Genomic DNA, 22,972 nt, shown 5'->3' with positions numbered 1-22,972 from the left:
GAAAGTTGAACTTACAAATGTAGAATAGTTATGTACAAAAAAATAACTGCATTAAAAATAAAACAATGTAAAACTTTAGAGCCTACAAGTCCACTCAGTCCTTCTTCAGCCAATCGCTCAGACAAGCAAGTTTGGTTAAAATTTGCAGGAGAGAACGCTGCCTGCTTCTTGTTTACAATGTCACCTGAAAGTGAGAACAGGTATTTGCATGGAACTTGTGTAGCCAGCATTGCAAGGTACTTATGTGCCAGATATGCTAAACATTCGTATGCCCCTTCATTCTTCGGCCACCATTCCAGAGGACATGCTTCCATGATGATGATGCTCATTAAAAAATAATGTGTTAATTACATTTGTGACTGAACTCCTTGGGGGAGGATTGTATGTCTCCTGTTCTGTTTTTCCTGCATTCTGCCATATATTTCATGTCATAGCAGTCTCAGATGATGACCCAGCACATGTTCGTTTTAAGAACACTTTCACAGCAGATTTGACAAAACGCAAAGAAGGTACCAATATGAGATTTCTAAAAATAGCTACAGCACTCGACCCAAGGTTTAAGAATCTGAAGTGCTGTCCAAAATCTGAGCGGGACAAGGTGTGGAGCATGCTTTCAGAAGACTTAAAAGAGCAACACTCAGATACGGAAACTACAGAACCTAAACACCAAAAAAGAAAATCAACCTTCTGTTGGTGGCATCTGACTCAGAGGATGAAAATGAACATGTGTCGGTCCGCACTGCTTTGGATCGTTATCGAGCAGAACCAGTCAGCAGCATGGACGCATGTCCTCTGGAATGGTGGTTGAAGCATGAAGGGACATACGAATCTGTAAATATCTTGCAGTGCTGGCTACAACAGTGCCATGTGAAAGCCTGTTCTCACTTTCAGGTGACATTGTAAACAAGAAGTGGGCAGCAGTATCTCCTGCAAATTGTAACCAAACTTGCTTGTCTGAGCGATTGGCTGAAGTAGGACTGAGTGGACTTGCAGGCTCTAAAATTTTACATCGTTTTTATTTTTGAATGCAGGTTTTTTTGTACATAATTCTACATTTGTAAGTTCAACTTTCATGATAAAGAGATTGCACTATAGTACTTGTATTAGGTGAATTGAAAAATACTATTTTTTTTGTTTTTTTACAGTGCAAATACTTATAATAAAAAATAAATATAAAGTGAACACTGTACACTTTGTATTCTGTGCTGTAATTCAAATCAATATATTTGAAAATGTAGACAACATCCAAAAGTATTTAAATAAATGGTTCTATTCTATTATTGTTTAACAGTATGATTAATCATATGATTAATCGTGATTAACTTTTTAATTGCATAATTAATCGCGATTAATTTTTTAATCACTTGACAGCCATACTATATTTACATAATATTAAGATTTGTCTTGCTCCAGATAATACTAGTTCTATAAAGAATTATACGTTCAAGAGATTAAGTACTTACCTTTATCCATATTTCCAGGGGAAACAGCATTTAAGTCGCCAAACTGCAAAATAATAAATATTATTGGCTAGTCTTAAAACCCATACTGCACGTCCTATATAAACATCAAACAAAATGGTGATGTAGTCCATCCTTTTTATCATGTAGTTAGAAAATTATTTGCAATTTAACTCACCAATTTTTTAAAACAGTTCAGTCAAATAACTGCTTTGCTGCCATGGTGCAAAAACAGCAAGAAAAACCTTTGTTTTTTAACTGGTCCACCTTAATCTGAATAATTCTGATTCTATAGTGCAGAGACCAGGAAACCTTTAAACCAAGTTATCAAAATTAAGATGTAGGACAGCATATTTTAGAAAAGACACAGTGAAGCTAGATATATACCAGTTGTGAAAAAAATATATAGTTGCCACTATTGGTAGATTAATCACCTTGAAGATTTTTTTGCAAATAAGACCGTTTGGTTTTTCTTTTTGGTGATTTTTAAATACAATCTTTCTACTGACCAAAAAGGAAGCATATATAGAGGTGAGGATGACAGGGTGCAGAAAATCAGAGAGACTTTCACTTAGTACAGAAGCTCATTTTCCATTCCCACTAAGATGCATTTTACCATGGTTTACATTAAGGAAATAACATCAAAGCTAAAATAAAAAGCCCCAGCAATGAAAATGGTGAAACAAATTAAAAACTGAAGTTAAAATCCTGATTAAAATAATTATCTGACATCTTTGCCAGGACCCTTGCCTGTTTTGAGTGCAAGCTCTTTGAGTAAGATATTCCTGCATTGTAAAGTTCAGAAAATATTGTTGGTGCCTATGATGTGCTACCAATATTTAAACAAAAAGCTTCCACAAAATTTCCCCTTAAGAGGGTGGCTAGATTTCAGCAATGGGATGGCCAGGACCAGGTTGGAAATTATGTGGCAAATGATGATGACCTGCACTGTACAATTTTATTGCTGGATATTCCCAAAGACTTGAGGTGACAGAGTTGCAGTCTAATTAAAACACATCAATTGCCTCTTGTCTTTCTTCCAGTGTGGCCAAATAGTTGGGGTTTACATCAGGTGTATCTTATTCTGGTAATTAACTGATTTATGCAAACTAACTAAATGCAATGTTGCCTACCAGCCACCATACCGCCTGGAAAACAATCCTCCAGTTCCATCCCTTTTTTGAATGAGATACTGTAGAACAAAATCTGACGTATAATTCTCAGGTCAGATCAACATATATTTATATAATATATTTCTAACACTACTTGGCTTCATTCTGGTCAAAAATATAGAAAGAATTAGCCTTCCTTTTGCTATTTCATCCAAAACCAGGAAGTGCACAGATATATAAATGGCATAAATAAAAAAATAGTGAACCACTTTCCCCCAAAAACTCAAAACAGTTTTGGGTTGGTTCTTATTTGAGCTATAGAAGTTTGCCAGTCCTCAATTCATACCAGACCATTATTGAAACCCTCATGCTAAACACGTCACAGTTGGCAAATTCTATTTCAATTAAAAAGACAGAAATATAGCAACTCTACATTTTGACATATTCCTTACTATACATACATTGTAATGGGGAAACACTGCAATTAAAAAAAAAAAGCCAGTATTGGATATAAATATCTGAATGGTTAGCAGGTGGATACTCAGAAACACAATGATTTATTTTTCTCAATTGTGTGATGCCATATTTATGTTGTATTAAGCCACACCACAAATTAAGCTAACATTTATGGATAATATTTAATAATAATATTAAATAGATCTTGAGGGAAGAATGATGTATGATGTTAACTTAAGTTTTGAATTGACTTAACAATGTAATAGACATAACACGATGATTCCATGGTATAAAAACCACATTTCAGGTAGATTAGCCACCTGCTAACTACATGGGTCCCAATCCAGCAGCCACTTATGTATGGGGTTTAATTTATATATAAATAAATTAATGGAGATATCCTATCTACTAGAACTGGAAGGGACCTTGAAAGGTCATTGAGTCCAGCCCCCTGCCTTCACTAGCAGGACCAAGTACTGACTTTGCCCCAGATCCCTAAGTGGCCCCCTCAAGGGCTGAACTCACAACCCTGGGTTTAGCAGGCCAATGCTCAAACCATTGAGCTATCCCTCCCCTCATAAACCCCTTCCCCACCATAGGGATTGAACCAGGGCCCTCAGCATCCCAGGAGAGTGTCCAAACCTCTACATCAGAGAAGGCAGCTCTTTGTAAAATTAAAATAGTTATGTACATGAATAGTACCAGTGAAGCCAAAAGGACTAGTTATGTGTAAAATCAAGCATATGTAAGTGTTTGCACAACTGGGATCTGAGACATTTATATCTAATCCAAATTATTTATTTCAGATTTTCAGTTTATTATGCAAATGTTTAAGGAAATTAATTCTTACTTTCTGCAGATAGTTCACTGAAAAGAAGAGTTTCCAACTACAGCTTTCTTTTGCAATGTTTATAGAGTACTGAGTTACGAGTGCACAATAACTTTGCAAATCAAGCAACTTATTTAGTTGCCTAAACGTGGATTAAGATACCTAACTTTGGGCACCCAAGTTTGAAAATGTTGGTCTATTTCAAACCCAGTCCAAACCTTATGCCTACAGCAGTTATATTACTAAACTCTTCCCACATTTAATTAGACATTACAGACACTTTGTAAAGGTATATTCCAAATTCATCTCTAAATCAACCAGTCAAGTCTCTTGCATATTATCTTACCTCTCCCATAACTGCTATAGGTGTTTCTCCTGTTGCCTGAGCAACACGATGTTCTACTAAGTAAAACATGTACTCATCATAAAGCAGGCGGATCAGATGAAAAGAGCCAAAGCTAGCAGCACTGCGCAAGGTTAAGTCTCGAATAACCATTGAGCTGTTTAAAAATGAAAAAAAAATAATAATAAATAAAAATATATATATATATAAAATAAATATTAAAATTACCCCATATTTACAATTACATGCTTTACCCCCTATGTCGAATTAACTCAGAGAAGAATCTTCTGCAGTTAACATTATTCACAGACACAAAACTCCTGAGTTATGGGGTTTTCGGTGTGCAATGTCAAGGAAACCAATGCAGGAAAGATATCAGAAAATATTATTTGCCTAAATACTCCAGAATCTATATACCATGCCTTGCTCTGCAAATATGGATTATTTTGGCATAGACCCAGCCCAAACATTTCTCAAAAGTTAAATAGAGTAGGTGAATTTGCATTTCTATATTATACTATTTTCAGAGAAGTCACTTTACAGGTAGACAACTTTCCCCTTTCTCTAAAATTATCATCTGTGAGACCACACTCCTAGAATCTAAGAGCCAGATTTTCAAAAGTGTGTTTCTTTATGCATGCACACCTTTCAATGCATTGGTATAGAATCATCCCAATTTGGGGGCACACATTAAAGGTTACATGCACATCAGTTAGGCACATGCAAAAATCAGCCGTTTGAAAAATTGGCATTAAAATACAAGAAAGTGTCTTCTACTTGAATCCTAAATAAAAAACACTGTATTATAATTATTCTAGTTTAAACAAAGATCTGAAAGTACAAAAGGAAATATGCCTTTCAACTATACCATCATTCGTGCCAAAACTGGTACAGATTTCTCATTGATACAATTTTCAAAGCTGGTCATGTAAGTTGTACCAATAAGTTAGCAAGTGTACCTGTTGTATATACAAATGCAGTTTTTGTTCGAAAAAACTTCACAATATTAGACTCATAAAACAGATACTATAATGGATCATCTTTAAAAAATTAAGAAATGTTCTGTCAATGTACTTTATACACACAGAAAAAAGTTACATAATGTAACCATGTATTTATATACAAACATGACACACAAAGAATATACTTTATTTACCAGCTCTTCTTTGATAACAGAAGCAGAGCTAACACAGAATATTTATTTTTAGCTTGATGTTCTTCCGCATATTAAAAAAGTCTGTCTTCAAAATGAAATAAAAATAGAAGACACAGTATTTTAATAATAAATATTAATAAAAATAATTGTACAGTTATATAGTGTTTCATCCCAAAGATTTCCTGAACATGTTACAAACTTAGGACCAAATTTTGCTCTCATTTGCGCTTGTACAATGCTTCTGAAATAGTTCACAAGGATCGCTCCTCAACCACTGAGTTGCATTCTGGCCTTGAATTTGAGGTTAATATAACCCTACCCTTTTGAAAAATGCTATGGGATCTTTAATATTGAGCGCTCTATGGTCTGATCTTATTTTTCTTCAATGTTATCAAAACCTCTGTGTGTGCGCACATATCAACAGCAAAGTATGAAATACACTGAAAACATTTAAGAAGAATTTTAAGAACTACCTGTAGAAAGACCATTTTAGCAGAAATTGCCGTGCTGCTTTAGGAAAGCTGGGTCTTCCTTCATATGGTTTCAATGCTTGCATCATTACGTTATCGAGCCAGGCAGCCCACTGCTCCAGAGTGCTCTGCTGCTGAAGAGTCATCTTGAAGTCGGTTTCTAGTCGCTGAACCATGTTGTCATCACACTGGCATACCCAGGAAGCCTGCTCCTATTACAGTACATAACATATCTTCAATTAACATCAGTACGTGAAGCTTATGCATAAAAGAAAAATTATTATGAAAGAATAAATAATAAGCTGCATGAAGAGGATGAACTACTCTTTCCAGGCAAACTAATGAAGCCATTTTTATTTTTAAATCCCCCATAATCTCATTCTTACAAAAAGATGGACAAAAAATAAACAAAATATGAAAATGTGCTTTAAATAAAATACATAAACTAAGAATACTATAGAAAAACAGAAATGAATAGAGAGTAATACTCAAATATTTTCATATGAAACGTCTTTAACTCTAGTCCTTCCTAACGTTTATAATGAAAATTTCAGGAGTTGGTGGGTTGTAGGGAGTGTAGTGGCAGCATGTTGGGTGAGCAGGAGTACTAGTGCAGACAGTAGTAAGCAGTGGGTGAGATCAAGGCTGTTTTGTTTGCCTGTAGGCAAACAAAATTAATCCAAATTAATTATGCGATTTATAGTATATTTACAGAGACATTGGAATCACATTTTAAATAGAATAAATAATTTGAAACACGTTGTGACCATAGCAGGTAAGTGTGCTACTTTTAAATGTTTTAAAAAAAAAAGTGAGTAGGACACCCTCACTAGAAATATTGCAGTAGACCTCATCACAAGAGAGAGGCATTAGTTCTAAAAACAGGTGGACTCCTCATTTGCATCTCCACTAAATTAAATTCACCAGAACACTTTGGGTTAGAACAGAGGAAATCGAGAGGAAAAAAACTCTGATTTCTTTCCTTCCTGGGGACAGTTGTGTAAACTGTTAGATTTGGAAAGAAGCACTCAGTATACACCTCAGCAAAATGTTCCTGTTGCATTTTCTGGGTGGAAATATGTGAGCTAATACTAATGTTCAGAGTTATGGGGAAAACAAAAGAGAACACTTGATAAACTCTCTGTTTTGTAAAGCTACAGTTTACCTGGACATTGGCAAAATCAACACGGTTGAGGTCATTGAGCATCTGGTTGATTTGAGAAGTGTTCTGAAGCACAGCACGAGCTGCCTGAGCCAGGTGATTAAGAGATGTGTATCTTCGCAGAGTCTGGGCAAAGGCACTTACAGCGGCAACCTATGAAGAAATCCATTTTCTCAAATCATGTTGTACTTACATTATTTTTGGATCAACTTGTCCCTTGATGATTCTTTTATATTACATTTTAATTATATATTCATTTTGTGTGAGCCATCTTACGTGTGAATCACAGCATTTAAAATTACAAATCAAATAATGTTTTCTCATATGTTTTAAAGAATTTCAGCAAACAAAACATAAACATAACAGCATTTGTTGTAGTTGTCAAAATGCTACTATTTTTACTATAGTCATTAATGTCATTCAGGCTCACTGTTGAATAATGCAACTTTCATTCCAAACTAAATGATTACTTAATTTTACCTTGGTTTGTATCATTCTCTGTGGAATATTGTTCATGGCATTGGAAAGCCAACCTTCAAGGCTTTTTGCAAAATTGCGAATGGCTTGGGTCAAGGCACCTAAACATTAAAGAATAAAAACCAAATGAAAAAGAAGTGCCTGTACTGAAACCTTCATGTCCTCTATATTTTAATATTCTATACTGATGAGATCTGCTGTTTTTACATACTCAGAGGCTTATCCAGTCTAGGTTCAAAATTCTTCATTCACATATATAATATGTAAAAATTATTTTATTTTCAGCTTTTGCGAGCAGAACTGACCTCTTTATCTAAGAAGCTTTCAAATGTCTATGGCCAAAGCAACAAAACACCAGTGGAGAGTACTGTTTCAGGTATTTCTGTAGAGGAACATCAATAACTGTAACAACTGTTTTGTATCTACTGAAACAAGCAGGATTCTCTTTACATCATTAATTTGCAACTTCCAGTGCAACTAAGTGCTTTTTCTTCTCCGGTACAGAGAGGCTGTTGAAAATTGTGATTATTACAAAAGTACAATTTCCTCAAGTTAGCCCAAATTGTGCTGCACCATCACCAACATACTGCTTATTCCAGTTTTAAAGAATAAAATACGTTAGTGCAGTGCTAAAAGTATCAATCAGCAAAATATAACAATACACATAACTGATAGAAAGTGGGGTTATTCTTACCGTGGAGAAGCCTCTGTTTCCCTTTCCCAGTACAGCTCCCTCAGCACTGATGAGTGGTCCACACAGGTGGTTCGAGAGAAATTTTATAGACCTGTCGATGAGCCTGTGACATCATATTCCCTTCTATAAAGGAAGAGATGGACACTAACCTGCATTTCTCAAGTGAGAAAAAGTTCTAGTTCATGAAGGGGGATGGAAGGGAAATATGTGCTGAGGGAGCTACACTTGGAAAAGAAAACAGGAACTCCTCCACAGTAAATAAAACCTCACTTTTCCTTACCTCTCACTTGCTCTCTCAAGTGTAATATATATCTACCAAAACAGTGTCACATAAAAGAGAAAGGAAAACTATAGGTTTCAAAAGACTCATGATGAATAACGCAGTTGTAATAATGGTGTAAAGAAACCTTGAAAGGGGGAAACTCAATTGTCTTTAAAAGATTTTGAATGACGAAAAGGAAACAATGCAAATGTCTGTAATTGAGTATTGATTGGGTCTATTTATAAAATCATATCTCTCTGGTAGAGTAAGAATTAGTTATAAAGAAAAGTCATATTCTTTGAGAAATATCCACTTACAATTAAAGTAACTAATGATTCCCTTTGTTAAACTGTGTATTTTTTAAAGGAATCAAAGTTAGTTAGATCGACCAAAAAAAGTTAAAGTTATTTGTCTTCCTAGCATATTATATTGTTTTCAACTATGCAGTGGGAATTAGCGATAGGTGAACCTGGTAAGGTCTGAGCCTTGTGATGTTGCAAAATTGGGCTGGAAGTCTTATGAGAACAGGCTTTTTCATGAGTTTTCAAGGACACAAAAAAGACTTATTTTTTCTGGTCTGTCAAATACCTAGCATACTTTTGGTGCTATGCAAATTTATTTCTGTACACTTATTAATTACTTGTGCATTAATTCATGTGACCAATGGTTTTATAGACTTTCTTTAATACAGTGTTCCTTGAGCTGTAACTACTGAGTTAATAATATTAGTTATCTAAGGCAAAATTAGTCTTTTCATGGACAAACACTGTACAACAGATATAGTAAAACATCTCTTTCATATACTCATCTTTCAGAGCAAAGTATCTCTAATCTACTTTCAAAATAAGTGTGATTAAAAAGGAAATGAACAACACCTTGATCGAATAAATGTTGTCTTTTGTTGCAAAGAAAAAGAGGAATAGATGATAGTAAGAGACATGCTAACTTCCAAAGCAGAAAGTTTCTTTTATGTATATAAAATAGATTATTTAATATAAAAATTGTATATATTAACCGTGAATTTCTAAAGACCTCAGAGGGAGAAGTGTCATCGTCAACCCAAAACAATGTAAACCCAAAACAAATTCTGTGCCCTCTTTGTTTCAATCAAGCGAATGCATGCTACCTAAATGTGTGCCGGCCTTTACTTCTTAAGCCCTATTCTAGAGAGGAAATTAAAATCTCTTATTTTTCTTTGAAGCAGTGATTGTTCATGTGCCTTGTAACTACAAAAGACCTTAAAACGGCATTTCTTTAGACATTCTTGGTGCTGATTTGGCTATCACACAAGAAAACTAATCTAGAGAGTGACAAGGTGAACTTGCATGCAGTTAACATGAAAGTGACCTGAGCTGCTTTTGATTTGTTACAGCCTGTGAAGTGCTGTTGTCAGTAATAAAAGGTTTTGCAGAAAATGGCATTGTGAGTAGTGCCTTTTGTTTCATTAGTGTCGTGCCAGCTGATGCTAACCTCAGAACTAAAAGTGCTCATCTTCTATAAGAGTACCAGAATCGCTAAGGTGACGGCACCAAGAAGATCATCTTCATGGAAAGGGTGGGCAACAAAGCAGGTTGCGAGGGCTTCAAAAGGCGCTTTAGAGAGAGCAGAGAGAGATATTCAGGTCCCAAGACAGGGTAGGTTTTTGTACTTGTTGAAAGGCATTGAGCAAGCCATTGAGGAAGCAAACGGTGGTTGGGTGAGTAAAGATGGAGGAACTGTCTAATGGAGGGAGGAAGGCTCTGAGAGCCACCAGGTGGACTCTGAGGGAGGAGTGGGCGAGGGCCTACAGTTTAAGTTGAAGGAGGTAGCCCAGGAGGATAGGAATGGATATGGAGTCAAGTGGGTAATGGTGGTGGTATGCCCAAGTGGTGAAATGCTTCCATTTTGCCTGATAGCAGGCTCTAATAGATGGCCTCCTGCTGTGCGTGAGGATGTCATGCACCAGGGTGGAGCATGCTCTGTTTACTCGTGAGCCCCATCCAAATACCAGGCTGTGAAGTGGAGCAAACACCTGTTGGGGTGGCATCCCTGCGCCTGTGTAAGAAGATCTGGGTGGGTGTGGAGGCAGATCGGGGGTAGGGGGACGACAAGCAGGGAGATGGAGGAGGTCCATGAACCAGTATTGACAAGGCCAAAAGGGGACTATCAGTATGACCTTCACTTGATCCCACTGAATCTTGTGCAAGACTTGCGGGAGTAGGGGAAAGGCAAGGCGGACTTTGTTGGTATAGGGCCAGAGAAGGGCATCGCCCTGTGAGTCCGGCCCCAATGCCCATCTAGAGCAGAAGAGGAGGAGTTTGCAGTTCTCAGTGGTCACAAAAAGTTCCCAGCACAGGGTGCCCGCCCCACCAGCAGAAGACAGAGCATCATGTGGGATCACGTAGTTCCCACTCATGGTTTGCATAGAAAAACCTGCTGAGCGTGTTCGCTAGGGAGTTGCTGACACTCAGAAGATACACGGCTTGTAGCATCACATCGTGCTTGATGCACCCTTTCCAGAGTTGGATGGCCTCTGCACATAGCGTGACCTGGCACCGCCTTCCTTGTTGATATATACAACTGTTGCCATGTTGTGGGACAGCAGTTGACTGTGATGTGATCTTATGAGAGGGAGGAATGCCCGACAGGCAACTCTCAATTCCAGGATGATGATGTGCATCTTGGCCTCTCTCGGAGTCCAAAGGCCCTGGGCCATGTGACTAGACAGGTGGGCGCCCCAACCAGTGAGGGAGGCGTCTGTGGTGAGAGTGGTGCAGGGAGTGGGAGGTGTAAACAGGGTGCCAACCAAGCCTTTGACAGGTTGGTCCACCACATGAAGGAGTCTAGGGCTTGGTCTACACTACCCCCCCTAATTCGAACTAAGGTACGCAACTTCAGCTACGTGAATAACGTAGCTGAAGTTCGAAGTACCTTAGTTCGAATTAGTTCAAACTTACCTTGGTCCACACTCGGCAGGCAGGCTCCCCCGTCGACTCCGCGGTACTCCTCTCGGCGAGCTGGAGTACCGCAGTCGACGGCGAGCACTTCCGGGTTCGACTTATCGCGTCCAGACTAGACGCGATAAGTCGAACCCAGAAGTTCGATTTCCAGCCGTCCAACTTGCGGGTAAGTGTAGCCAAGGCCTAGGACAAACCAGGGGAGCAGGACAGATTTGTTCAAGCAGTCTGTCAGTGATTTGTAGATCAATCTGAGCCACAATTGAAGGCAGCGTATATGGAGGCAGGCATGGGGTGTTATGGAGGTGCAGGCCGCCATGTGGCCAAGGAGGGAAAAACATTGGTGGATACAGGTGCGCGGTTTGTGGCATAATGTTGTGATGTGAGAGGTGAGAATGGCAAACGGGTCTGCTGGGAGGAAAGCTCAGCTCACGAGAGAGTCCAGGAGTGATCCATTGGGTAGCGATGAGGACTGGCTTTTGTTATACAAATGCTCATGTTGGCGAGGAGATTGCAAAGGGTCTGAATAGCTGAAAGGAGGTGGTTGCATGATGTCACAATGAGGAACAGTCATCAAGATAGGGAAACATGGAGTGGCCGAGGCATTGCATGTGGGCTGTAATGACGGCGAAGACTTTTGCGAATACACAAGGAGCAGTGGCAATGCCGAAGAGGAGTACACAAAACTGATAATGGGAATGAGCAACCATAAAACGGAGAAGTTTCCAATGAGCCAGGTGACTGTTGATGTGGAAATATGCATTTTTCATATTGAGAGCCGCAAACCAGGCTCCGTGAGGGAGGGAAGGGATAAGGAGGGAAAGTGTGACCATCCAGAACTTGAATTTTCGTATGAACTGTTGAGTAATTGGAGGTCCAGAATGTGGCAGCAGCTGCCTGTTTTTTTCAGAATAAGGAAATACAGGGAATTAAAGCTGCAGCCCTAGTAATGGAGGGGAATGCGCTCCATGGCGCCCTTTCGGAGAAGGGTGCCTGCTTCCTCTCAGAGGAGATCTCAGTGGGAGGGATCTCCAGGAGTGTGCTACGAGGGGGGGAATGAGGAATTCTATAGAGTAACTCTGATGAATGATGTCAAGTATCGAGCGGTCTGTGGTGATCTTGCCCCAGTTGTGGGCAAACAGGCAAGACAGCCCCCAAAGATGACATGGGGCACCGTGAGAAGGGTAGGAGGAGGTTCAGAGGTCTTGATGGCGGAGTCAAAAGGGTGTTTTGATTGATGTTGTGGGAAGGTTGAGGGGGCAGAAGTGGTAGCAGTGGAGTAACGTGGTTGCTGATAGCACTGATGATGTTGGGACGACGCCTGTTGTTGTTGGAATTAGGGTTAGAAGGAGGTGTGGGGGCAGGGCGAAAGGACAACCTCTGCTGCCTGCAGGTTGGGGCCTACGTGTAAATGGTGAGTGACCACATAGTGGCATGGGAATCATTGAGAGTGTGGAGGGATTCATCCATCTAGTTACTAAAGAGCTTTTGGTTGCCAAAGGGAAGGTCCTCAAGAGTGGACGGAGCTTTGCCTTATGCTCCTTCCAGGGCTTCTTGGGAGCTGGAGCAGCCGGGTCGACGCACAACTCTTCACCTGACCTGGCTCAGGGAGGCAATGCTGTGTTTCAGGGCAGTCCCCTTCGGGAAGCTGCCCTTACGCCCATGTCCATGCTTCTTCTGCTCAAGGTGGGGCTTCTGTGGCAATACTGATGGCTCTGTTGCACAGGAGCAAGACAGAGGGGCACTCACCAGAGGTGACAGATACCATTCTGGTGGATCTGCCAGTTTCGAATCAGACTGCACACGTGGGCGCACAGCCTCCTCCATTAGAAACGTACAGAGGCAAAGTCCTTTAGCTTCTCGATTTTGGAGCAGGAACGATCAGCAGAAGGAACAGCCGGTGACGATGTGGGATTCGCCAAGGCAGTAAAGGCACAGTTGGTGCTCGTCACTCACAGAAACGGAGTGTGGGAATGAAGCATGGCTTTTGAAGTTGGCTTGCCAGGGCACAATCCCTAGAAGCCGATGGGGGGGAGGAGGAATATCTCCCCGACGGCGGAACAAGTCCAACAGGGATCCTAACTAATTATGAGTCTTACAAGCTACTATACACTATATACACTGAAAAAATGGACAAGCAGTTCTTTTAGCAAAGCTAGCAACTGGAGCAGTGTTGACCTGCAGATCCTCTGATGACCTCGGATGCGAGCACGTGGACAATGCACAACACACATGCAGGTCAACGGACGCTACTACTACTTTTCCAGCTCTGGTGTATGGCGCGCATGCGCACCCATGTTTGGAATTCATATAGGGACCGGCACTCAAAGAAGAACTTGTACCTGTTGAGACAATCACTACCCCTTTTTGCTCTCAGCTTCCACTCCTACTCTTGAATGATGCTTTTTCCAGAGGGCCCATTAGCAAGTCAGCTTCACCCATCTCTGTTCTTATGGGGCCAGCCACATAAACCCAAATTTCCCTGAATCCTGTATTTAGCCAATTGTGGTGAGTGGAAGACATTTCCTCAACCTCTGAAGCAGGTAATAAACTACTGCTGCTCCCACTACTGCTGTTTTTGCGTTGGCATTTTATATGTATATTGAGACACATTCCAGAGTGCACTGTGCTAAAGGACTAAATCTGGATTAAATTTAGGGTTTTTTCTTGAGCTAAATGTACTTTGTGACAGAACAGTACCTTTTAGTCGTTGAATTAAAGGGTCACAGTAAAAGGGCAAGGGGTGTTTTAACTCTCACTAATGCAGAATGGTAGGGGTGGATGGGGAATTTAGGGGAAGTGGGCCTACTTGTGTGCCTTCACTCCTGCAAAAGATCAGGATGGGAGAAACAGGCTAGGTAACTACTCCTGAAGATCCAAAAAAAGGAAGTGGATCAAACATCTGCCCTCTAAAAATATTTGAAGAGATGAGGGTATGGATGGGAACCCACCAGGATACCATAAAAGATAGAAAGAGGCTTGTTGGTAGTAGATGGTCCTTGGATTATAAGATATTTCTATCAAGCATCATCCAAACAACAGGAATCCCACATACAGCATATATAAGCATCCAAATCTAACTAATGGTATGTTCATCCATTACCGCATTTCATTCCTAATGGAAATCCTTTGTCAGTAATGACAAACAGAATGAAGAGGACCCAGACATATGCACGTATCAGCACTGGACATATATGCTCCATCAATGAAGAATTTTTTGAAATCCTGCGCTGACACTGCTCCATCTAGCTCATGAAGTAAATTGAGAGTAGGCAGGAAGATATCATAGCTAATAAGCTAATTTACAAAACTTCTCTGGGGACTACCAGTCAATGCAGAGGAAGCAAGTGAAAGGCAAGGGAAAAAAGCAGGATCTGGTACATAAAGCATATATACACACACACACACACGTTAAAATATTCCATGATAACTTCACTTATGCAAAATATTTTTTAAAATCAGAAACTACTTTGTGTGGATGGAATGGAAGACTATTTTAATAGCTCTTTTCTCCTTCATTCAAACCTCAATTCAATTTATGAACTTTAATTGAAATTTTTTTTTTATATTTGTTTGAGCTGGACTGAATTCTCTTGAAAATAAGATTCCACCTATTCACATTAAACAGAAAAATAAACTCTACCATAAACATAGGTCAAAGCCAATTAGTTTAAGTTTGTAGACGAAGGTTGCTTATTTAATCTCTGTATTTAAAAAGGATAATCATTCAACATTTCTTCTTCTCTTTTCTACTTCATTAATAAAAGGGTAAAATACAACTGCAATCCACCAATATTTTACTCTTTGCCTTTTTAACTATAAAACTATAAAACTTAGGGAAAAAATTGTCTTAGTATATAGTTGGCATTTGGACTTTTAGATTCACAAAGTTAACATTTCTTGTACCACAAGTAATGTACTGTACTGTATATAGTAAAGTTCCATTCGGTTTCATTAATAAGTGACGGTCACTAGCATGTTCTTACAAAGGTGTAGGTGTAATTTTTTTCTGACCTGTCTGTAACTGGAATCATTAGTAGCAGTTGTATTGACACTAGCAGAAAATAGCTTTGTTAGTTACAAGGCTATCTGGAGGCACCATCTCCTTTAAATATTAATCCAATTTAACTATGAAATGACTATTGTTTGGTTCATGAAGCGAACACAATGCATATGTAGCTATATGGATTTTATCTGTACAGTATCATTAATTATTATTGTTAATGGAAAATATATTCATAACATTTAGCATGACATAATGCATACTTTATAAAGGAATTCAACTTTGCTGAAAACCAAGGTGAATTAGTTTTCTGTCAAAAGCAGTCATAAAATGCACTGCCTGAGCAATTATCTTTTCCAATAATTTTAGCTTTGTAAAGAAAACTGAACTCCTGAGTAAAACAATTTGATAATGGTTGGCTGGCCAAGGTATTATACCACAATCAGTCACTGAGTCTATCATGTCGGACACAGAACAAAAAATGTGATAGCCTGGAAAAACAAATAAGGCTAAAAATGTTTGACTTTGCATTACACTATTTTAATAGTAAAATTCATAACCTACTGACTTTAGTAACCCTCTGATCAACAACTGTTTAGTTGTCCAGAAACGAAAGCATACAGCATATACATAATTTTTATTAGCTATTCAAAGGCTAATATAAAGCCCAACCCAAAGCCTACTGAAGTAACTGGAAAGACTGACTGATATCAGTGGACTTTGGCTCAGACCCATAGTGTGTTGGAGTCTATCATGTAGACTAGAGTACAAAGGAACAACGTTTTTGATACTAAAGTATAACAAAATAAATAATATACAATGACAAAAGCATATTTTTTTAGAAAAAGGAATCCGGAAAACTTCTGGAAGCCTGTTTCTATCCTCTGATAAATGTGGTGAAATCACCAATCCCTTTTTCTTTAAATACAATGCATACACCTACTACTACCTTTCTACGCTATAAAACTAAGAGTGACCACATATACTACTCCTGTAGCCTTCAAAATCACTCCCAAAGGTTTCCTGGGAGGTATTGTAGGCATAAGATCACCAGACAAAAAAAAATCCTTACAAGACGTCATCTGTGTTCAACTTACTAGGAATAGGTCTAAGGACGTCAGGAATGAGAATCTCCACCAAAGCCTGGTACATCACATGGTCACAGTTACACATCCATTTCAGAATAGTCTCATTTTTGCACAGAGTAATCAGCTTTGCTTTCGGAAGTCGACTTTCTATTTCACTCAGATTGCTGGTGTGAACAAATGTATCAAATGAATAAATGAAAATGCAAATACATGAAGATAGAAAAACAATGGACTTTAAAATATTTTATTTAATAAAACATTATAGATGTCTGAACCACACCCAACAGCACTGCTGCACCTTGTGTCACATGAGATTGAAAAATGGCCTTCAAATTTCTGCTACAGCACATAACTTATGCAGAGGTATGATAAGAATGGTCCTTTTATCTCAAAAAGATTGAATACAACGTTATGAAAAGATACCTCTACCGTAGTCATCCAAATCAAACAAAATGGTAGACATACATATACAATCATTTCAAAAAAGTAATTTGTGGTAAACACTAGTTAGCGTGGACAAACATTTTAGACAGTATTAATTTAACCTGGTAAATTAATGATAGCATGTTAGGTTTCCAGTTAGTATCTAAAACTATACTACTTTTTGATTTGACATCTGCAATTAGATGATGATGATAACCAATAAAAGAGACATTTACTGACCTTGGTTCACTAATAGCAGTGCCATCAGCTTGAGTGGAGGGAGAATAGCGCCAGAACGTTTGCCACAATTTTTCTATCAGGCTAAATTGAAGATTCACTACAACATCCAATATTGCCTGAAAAAAAATAATAAAGCAAGTGCAGGTAGTCTTCTACCTAAATTTTCATTAGCAGGGTATGTTATGACAACATATATATACTGGCTATATTTTGCCTCATTAGGAGGAATAGTGGTGAAATGCATGTTTCTAATCTAACCAATGATCAGATTATATATCCAGTATGTGCAGAGAGATACACTAATCGAAGTATAAGTGAATATGAGGCAAAAAAAGAGAAGGTCTACCCTAAACAAACATATTTGATTAATTCACATAAGCAAAACTTTTAAAATAGCTAAAAAATCAAGGGAGACAAGGTAAATTTGCCACGACTACTTCTGCACTGAAGATTCATATATCTTTTCCATTTCACATCATTATTTGAAATAGTTGTAATAGCCACAGAAATATTCCAGATGAAATGTGGCTTAAAGCACTCATCTCAGGAATCTTGTTTTTGTAATACTTGAAAAAAAAAATTTGTTTCTTAATGTAAAAAATAGAAATGATTAATTTAATTAGATTTCTACTCCCACAGCAAAACCAAAATATTGTATGCAAAATCTGAAATCTAATTTCTCTAATCGAAAAAAGGTCAAGAACAAACTTTTTAAAAACTGACACTAATTTTCATTCTCAATATTCTATAAAATATACTAATATAGGCTCTTCTTACAAAACGAGAGACTCCAGAAAAATTTTATTGTAAAATTTCCGTTAGAACTGAATAAACAAACTGCTTTTTAGACAAGTTAGACACTCTCAGGCTATCTATAATATGTTTTGTATTGTCATATTGCATTGAGAGTGTTTGACTTCTAGTGAAAGAATCAAAGGTAAAACAGTGTATATGAAATACATCCTTCTTACCTCACAGTGCTCTCTATAAAGACTCTGCAGTGATTTGATATCCTCAAACGTAGTACCATCTGGCAAAGAAGATATTTCAACTTCTCCAAACTCTGGAAGTACTCGAGATGCATCTGTTTCCATGACAACATAATGGAAGAAAGCTATTGTGGATGGTGCCAATTACAGTTTAATTAGGAAAACATTTAAGCACGATACAAAGAAATAAATTGTAAAAGGTCATAGTACCCGAAGAACAAAGACTTCCTTATTTTTATAACTAGCAATAAAAAATTATCAACACAAAATTTTACATAAACTATTTTTTTTTAAGTAGAAGATATATTATACTGTAGGATATATAACATGCTAAAATGAAGTTATGTATATCCTACATGTCTGCACATCAAAGGCAAGCACTAAGGTATTCAGTCTACAAGATATTTTCAGTAAATCACAGAATAAAGTACAATATGCGAGTTTATAGCATATTCACATTGACTAGGTTTTATTTAGCACTATTGAGCAGTTTTAGTACATTCAGTAGCACATTTGTCAGAGTATTCAGTATTTATATTTGGAATTTAATGGACTTTAATGCATACCTAATGTGTACTTTCAGTATATTGCATAAAAAAAAAAAAACACAAGTGTGTGACCAGTTATGGGTGGAAGTTTCAAAAACACTTACCACTGGCCTAAATATGCTACCACTGAAGTCAATGGGAGCCAAGTTAGGCCAATGATGAGTGCTTTTAAAAATTCCAGTTTATGAGCCTAACACTAAGTGTGCAATTATGTAATGGCATGTTCAAATCAGGTGGTTATATATGCAAATAGTTATTAAATTACCACTGCTGTGTGCATATGTCTGATTTATATGTTCACCTATGGTAAATGCTTCATGAACTGATATATGCACAAATTACACATTTTTGTGCATGTAGACCTTGGACCACAAGTTTTCAAATTTTGGTCCTTTCAGTCAACAATAGTATAGATTATATAATTTAAAAATATAGCATATATGGCCATTTTTCCAAATAGTAATGGCTACATTGCAATTGCAAAGCTTGAATGTAACCCCATTTTACACACACATTCAGGAGTGAAGCATACAATGGGTGTGAGCACAAATATTAAGGCATCAGTTTTAAGTCTGACTTTGTCAATTTGGCACACAATATATACAGTAAATTGTGTTGCAGTATATGTTTACAAGTATAGTGCAAATATAGATTTTGCACAACTTTTCTTCTATACATACATGAGGTATGTGAAATGTTGCATAAGCTTCAAGATTTAGCATATAGTTTCTGTATATAACTTCTGGGCAGTGTTCCCTCTAATTTTTCCCACGCATATGTGGAATGAATATTGTTATGTGCACCATCACCTCCATATTGGTGCACATAACAAAATTCACGTGGTGGGGGTGGGGCCGAGGGGTTCGGCGTGTGGGAGGGGGGCTCAGTGCTGGGGCAGAGGATTGGGGCGCGGGGTGGAGGGGTGAGGGCTCCGGGGTGGGGCTGGGGATGAGGGGTTTGGGATGCAGGCTGCCTGGGGGCTACGTCGGGGAGAGAAGAATCCCCCCAACTCTCGTTCCCCGCAGCAGCACCTGGGCTGAGGGGGTGGGAAAGGCACCTCTCCCCTGACCATGGCAGGTCCGTGCCGGGGCTGGGTTGGGGCCGGAGCGCCTCTCCCCCGGCCACAGCAAGTCTGGAGCAGGTCCGTGGTGGGGGAGAGGCGCCTCTCCCCGCTGCAGCCCCGAGCCTCTGCGCGGGGCTTAAACGGCAGCCGTGCAGCTTAGTGGGAACTTAGCTTCTGGGTGCCCGAATATAGAATCATAGAATATCAGGATTGGAAGGGACCTCAGGAGGTCATCTAGTCCAACCCCCTGCTCAAAGCAGGACCAATTCCCAACTAAATCATCCCAGCCAGGGCTTTGTCAAGCCGGGCCTTAAAAACCTCCAAGGAAGGAGACTCCACCACCTCCCTAGGTAACGCATTCCAGTGCTTCACCACCCTCCTAGTAAAATAGTGTTTCCTAATATCCAACCTAGACCTCCCCCCTCTGCAACTTGAGACCATTGCTCCTTGTTCGGTCATCTGCCACCACTGAGAACAGCCGAACTCCATCCTCTTTGGAACCCCCCTTCAGGTAGTTGAAGGTTGCTATCAAATCCCCCCTCATTCTTCTCTTCTGGAGACTAAACAATCCCAGTTCCCTCAGCCTCTCCTCATAAGTCATGTGCTCCAGACCCCTAATCATTTTTGTTGCCCTCCGCTGGACTCTTTCCAATTTTTCCACATCCTTCTTGTAGTGTGGGGCCCAAAACTGGACACAGTACTCCAGATGAGGCCTCACCAATGTCAAATAAAGGGGAACGATCACGTTCCTCGATCTACTGGCAATGCCCCTACTTATACAGCCCAAAATGCTATTAGCCTTCTTGGCAACAAGAGCACACTGTTGATTCATATCCAGCTTCTCGTCCACTGTGACCCCTAGGTCCTTTTCTGCAGAACTGCTACCTAGCCACTCGGTCCCTAGTCTGTAGCAGTGCACGGGATTCTTCCGTCCTAAGTGCAGGACTCTGCACTTGTCCTTGTTGAACCTCATCAGGTTTTTTTTGGCCCAATCCTCTAATTTGTCTAGGTCCCTCTGCATCCGATCCCTACCCTCTAGTGTATCTACCACTCCTCCTAGTTTAGTGTCATCTGCAAACTTGCTGAGAGTGCAGTCCACACCATCCTCCAGATCATTAATAAAGATATTAAACAAAACCGGCCCCAAGACCGACCCTTGGGGCACTCCGCTTGAAACCGGCTGCCAACTAGACATGGAGCCATTGATCACTACCCATTGAGCACGACGTTCTAGCCAGCTTTCTATCCACCTTACAGTCCATTCATCCAGCCCATACTTCTTTAACTTGCTGGCAAGAATACTGTGGGAGACCGTATCAAAAGCTTTGCTAAAGTCAAGAAATAACACATCCACTGCTTTCCCCTCATCCACAGAGCCAGTTATCTCATCATAGAAGGCAATTAGGTTAGTCAGGCACGACTTCCCCTTGGTGAATCCATGCTGACTGCTCCTGATCACTTTCCTCTCCTCTAAGTGTTTCATAATTGATTCCTTGAGGACGTGCTCCATGATTTTTCCAGGGACTGAGGTGAGGCTGACTGGCCTGTAGTTCCCCGGATCCTCCTTCTTCCCTTTTTTTTAAAGATGGGCACTACAATATGAATGACAGGTTTAATGGGACACCCTAAGTCTAGAGAGAATTGTGGTAATGGTATGACTTGGCATTCATGGTGATTCATGATTTTTATTTGTACACCAGTATAATGTACCCTCACATACCCAAAAACTGTTGATGATGTTGACTTTGGGCAATTACAGTTTGTTCAACAGATGTGCCTGTCTGCTGACCACTTCCTGTGAAACCATCTGCAACTCCATCCACTTTCTGCATAGGCTTGTACCTAAAAAATATTGGACACAAAATTAGACAAAATTATCCCTTTTATTCAACTCCTCAAAAGTCCACTGTTACACGGTATGATTCTGTCCACTTCAGTTGCTCTATCCTTCAATAGGATTTCTCTATCTCACAAAAATCTCAATATATAAAAGTTCTTTTCAGCTAGATTCTGTAGTTGCTCTCTTCCTCTCAGGAATTAATTCAAATTTAAATCTGGCTGGGGACACTGATTCACTAAAACTATGTTCCGACTGGCCAGCTAGTTGGTCTAGCTGAACTGTGTTCACTGAACAAGGAAGTTGTTCAATATTTCTCAATACTTATCATTCAATATGTGGTCCCCTTACCTTATTTACTGTACCATATACAAACCCTGCAATGAATATGGAATTAATACTTGCCTCATTAACTTTTCTATGGCTCATCACTATACGATCTGGGCCTAACATACATTAAAGAGTGAGGGCTTTCTCAGACAGAGACCGAGGCAGGGAGATTAAGGTCAAAATATCAAGGTGGGTGACGTAATATCTTTTATTGGGTGAGGTAATATCTGCTGGTGAGAGACACAAGTTTTTGAGCCACACAAAACTCTTCTTCAGGTATATTCTGAACTTAATGAATATCCTGTGACTGACACGGCTACAATTACAGTACATACAAAAATATCAACTAATTCTGGGTACCTTAATGATCGGTTGCCTAAACTGAGACACCTTAGGCCTGATTTTTCAGAGTCCTTAGCATTTTTATATTTAAAGGACTGTGCAGATATTAACTAATTAATCATTTAAACACCCCATGAAGTAGCTGAGTAAGCATCTTACAGATAGAGAAATAGAAACACAAAGTGACATGCTCCACAGTAAATCAGTGGAAGAGCCAGGATTCAAACTCAGGAATTTACTGATGCCCAACCCTATGCTCAGCTCATTCCTTCAGACCATACAACCTTTCTGCAAGAGAGACTGAGCCTCAAATGCTCTGGGTGAATACAACTGCAAATGTGAGCACTCAGCTCTTCTGAAAACAGGCTCCAGGTGTCTAAAACTGAGCAACCTGAATATGAGGAACACACAATTAATGGTCATATGTGAAAAGTATGGTTTAAGGTAGTTGCTGCGCATCACATAGGAACTCTAGGGCAGAGTCTGAGATAGAATCCAATTCTCCAGGATGGCATTTAACTCCCTTAGCTATGAGACAATCCTTTCTCTTCCGGCAATCCTGTCTCATTCACCACACACCTTCCAACTTCTGCAACAAATAAAGCAGCGGTTCCTACAAACAACAGCCTCATTCACTGCACACTCTAGATTCATTCTCTGAACACGAACCATCTTGTTCATTGAATGAGGCAGAGTCTGTGGGAAAAAAAAATAGTATGTGATCCTGTAATTAAAGCCTATATCATAATGTA

At 39.2% G+C, this 22,972-nt stretch overlaps 1 protein-coding gene across 4 annotated transcripts in view; it reads right to left on the bottom strand.

Moving 5' to 3' along the window:
- Positions 1-22,972, bottom strand: part of RFX3 (regulatory factor X3) — a 218,616-nt gene that overhangs the window by 8,350 nt on the left and 187,294 nt on the right. For all 4 annotated transcript variants that reach the window (XM_042850636.2, XM_065549356.1, XM_008166006.4 and 1 more), the window contains 9 exons: positions 21,432-21,553; positions 18,083-18,195; positions 17,112-17,227; positions 16,458-16,612; positions 7,469-7,566; positions 6,992-7,141; positions 5,830-6,038; positions 4,204-4,357; positions 1,464-1,506 (listed from right to left, as the gene is read on the bottom strand). In XM_042850636.2, the coding sequence (XP_042706570.1) occupies positions 1,464-1,506; positions 4,204-4,357; positions 5,830-6,038; positions 6,992-7,141; positions 7,469-7,566; positions 16,458-16,612; positions 17,112-17,227; positions 18,083-18,195; positions 21,432-21,553 (1,160 nt within the window). The remainder of the gene's footprint in view (positions 1-1,463; positions 1,507-4,203; positions 4,358-5,829; positions 6,039-6,991; positions 7,142-7,468; positions 7,567-16,457; positions 16,613-17,111; positions 17,228-18,082; positions 18,196-21,431; positions 21,554-22,972) is intronic.

Source organism: Chrysemys picta, chromosome 6 (genome assembly GCF_011386835.1).
Source record: "Chrysemys picta bellii isolate R12L10 chromosome 6, ASM1138683v2, whole genome shotgun sequence".
In the NCBI taxonomy this organism is placed as follows: domain Eukaryota; kingdom Metazoa; phylum Chordata; order Testudines; family Emydidae; genus Chrysemys; species Chrysemys picta.
The sequence above is the reverse complement of the archived record's forward strand: the minus strand, read 5'-3'. Positions and strand labels throughout refer to the sequence as shown.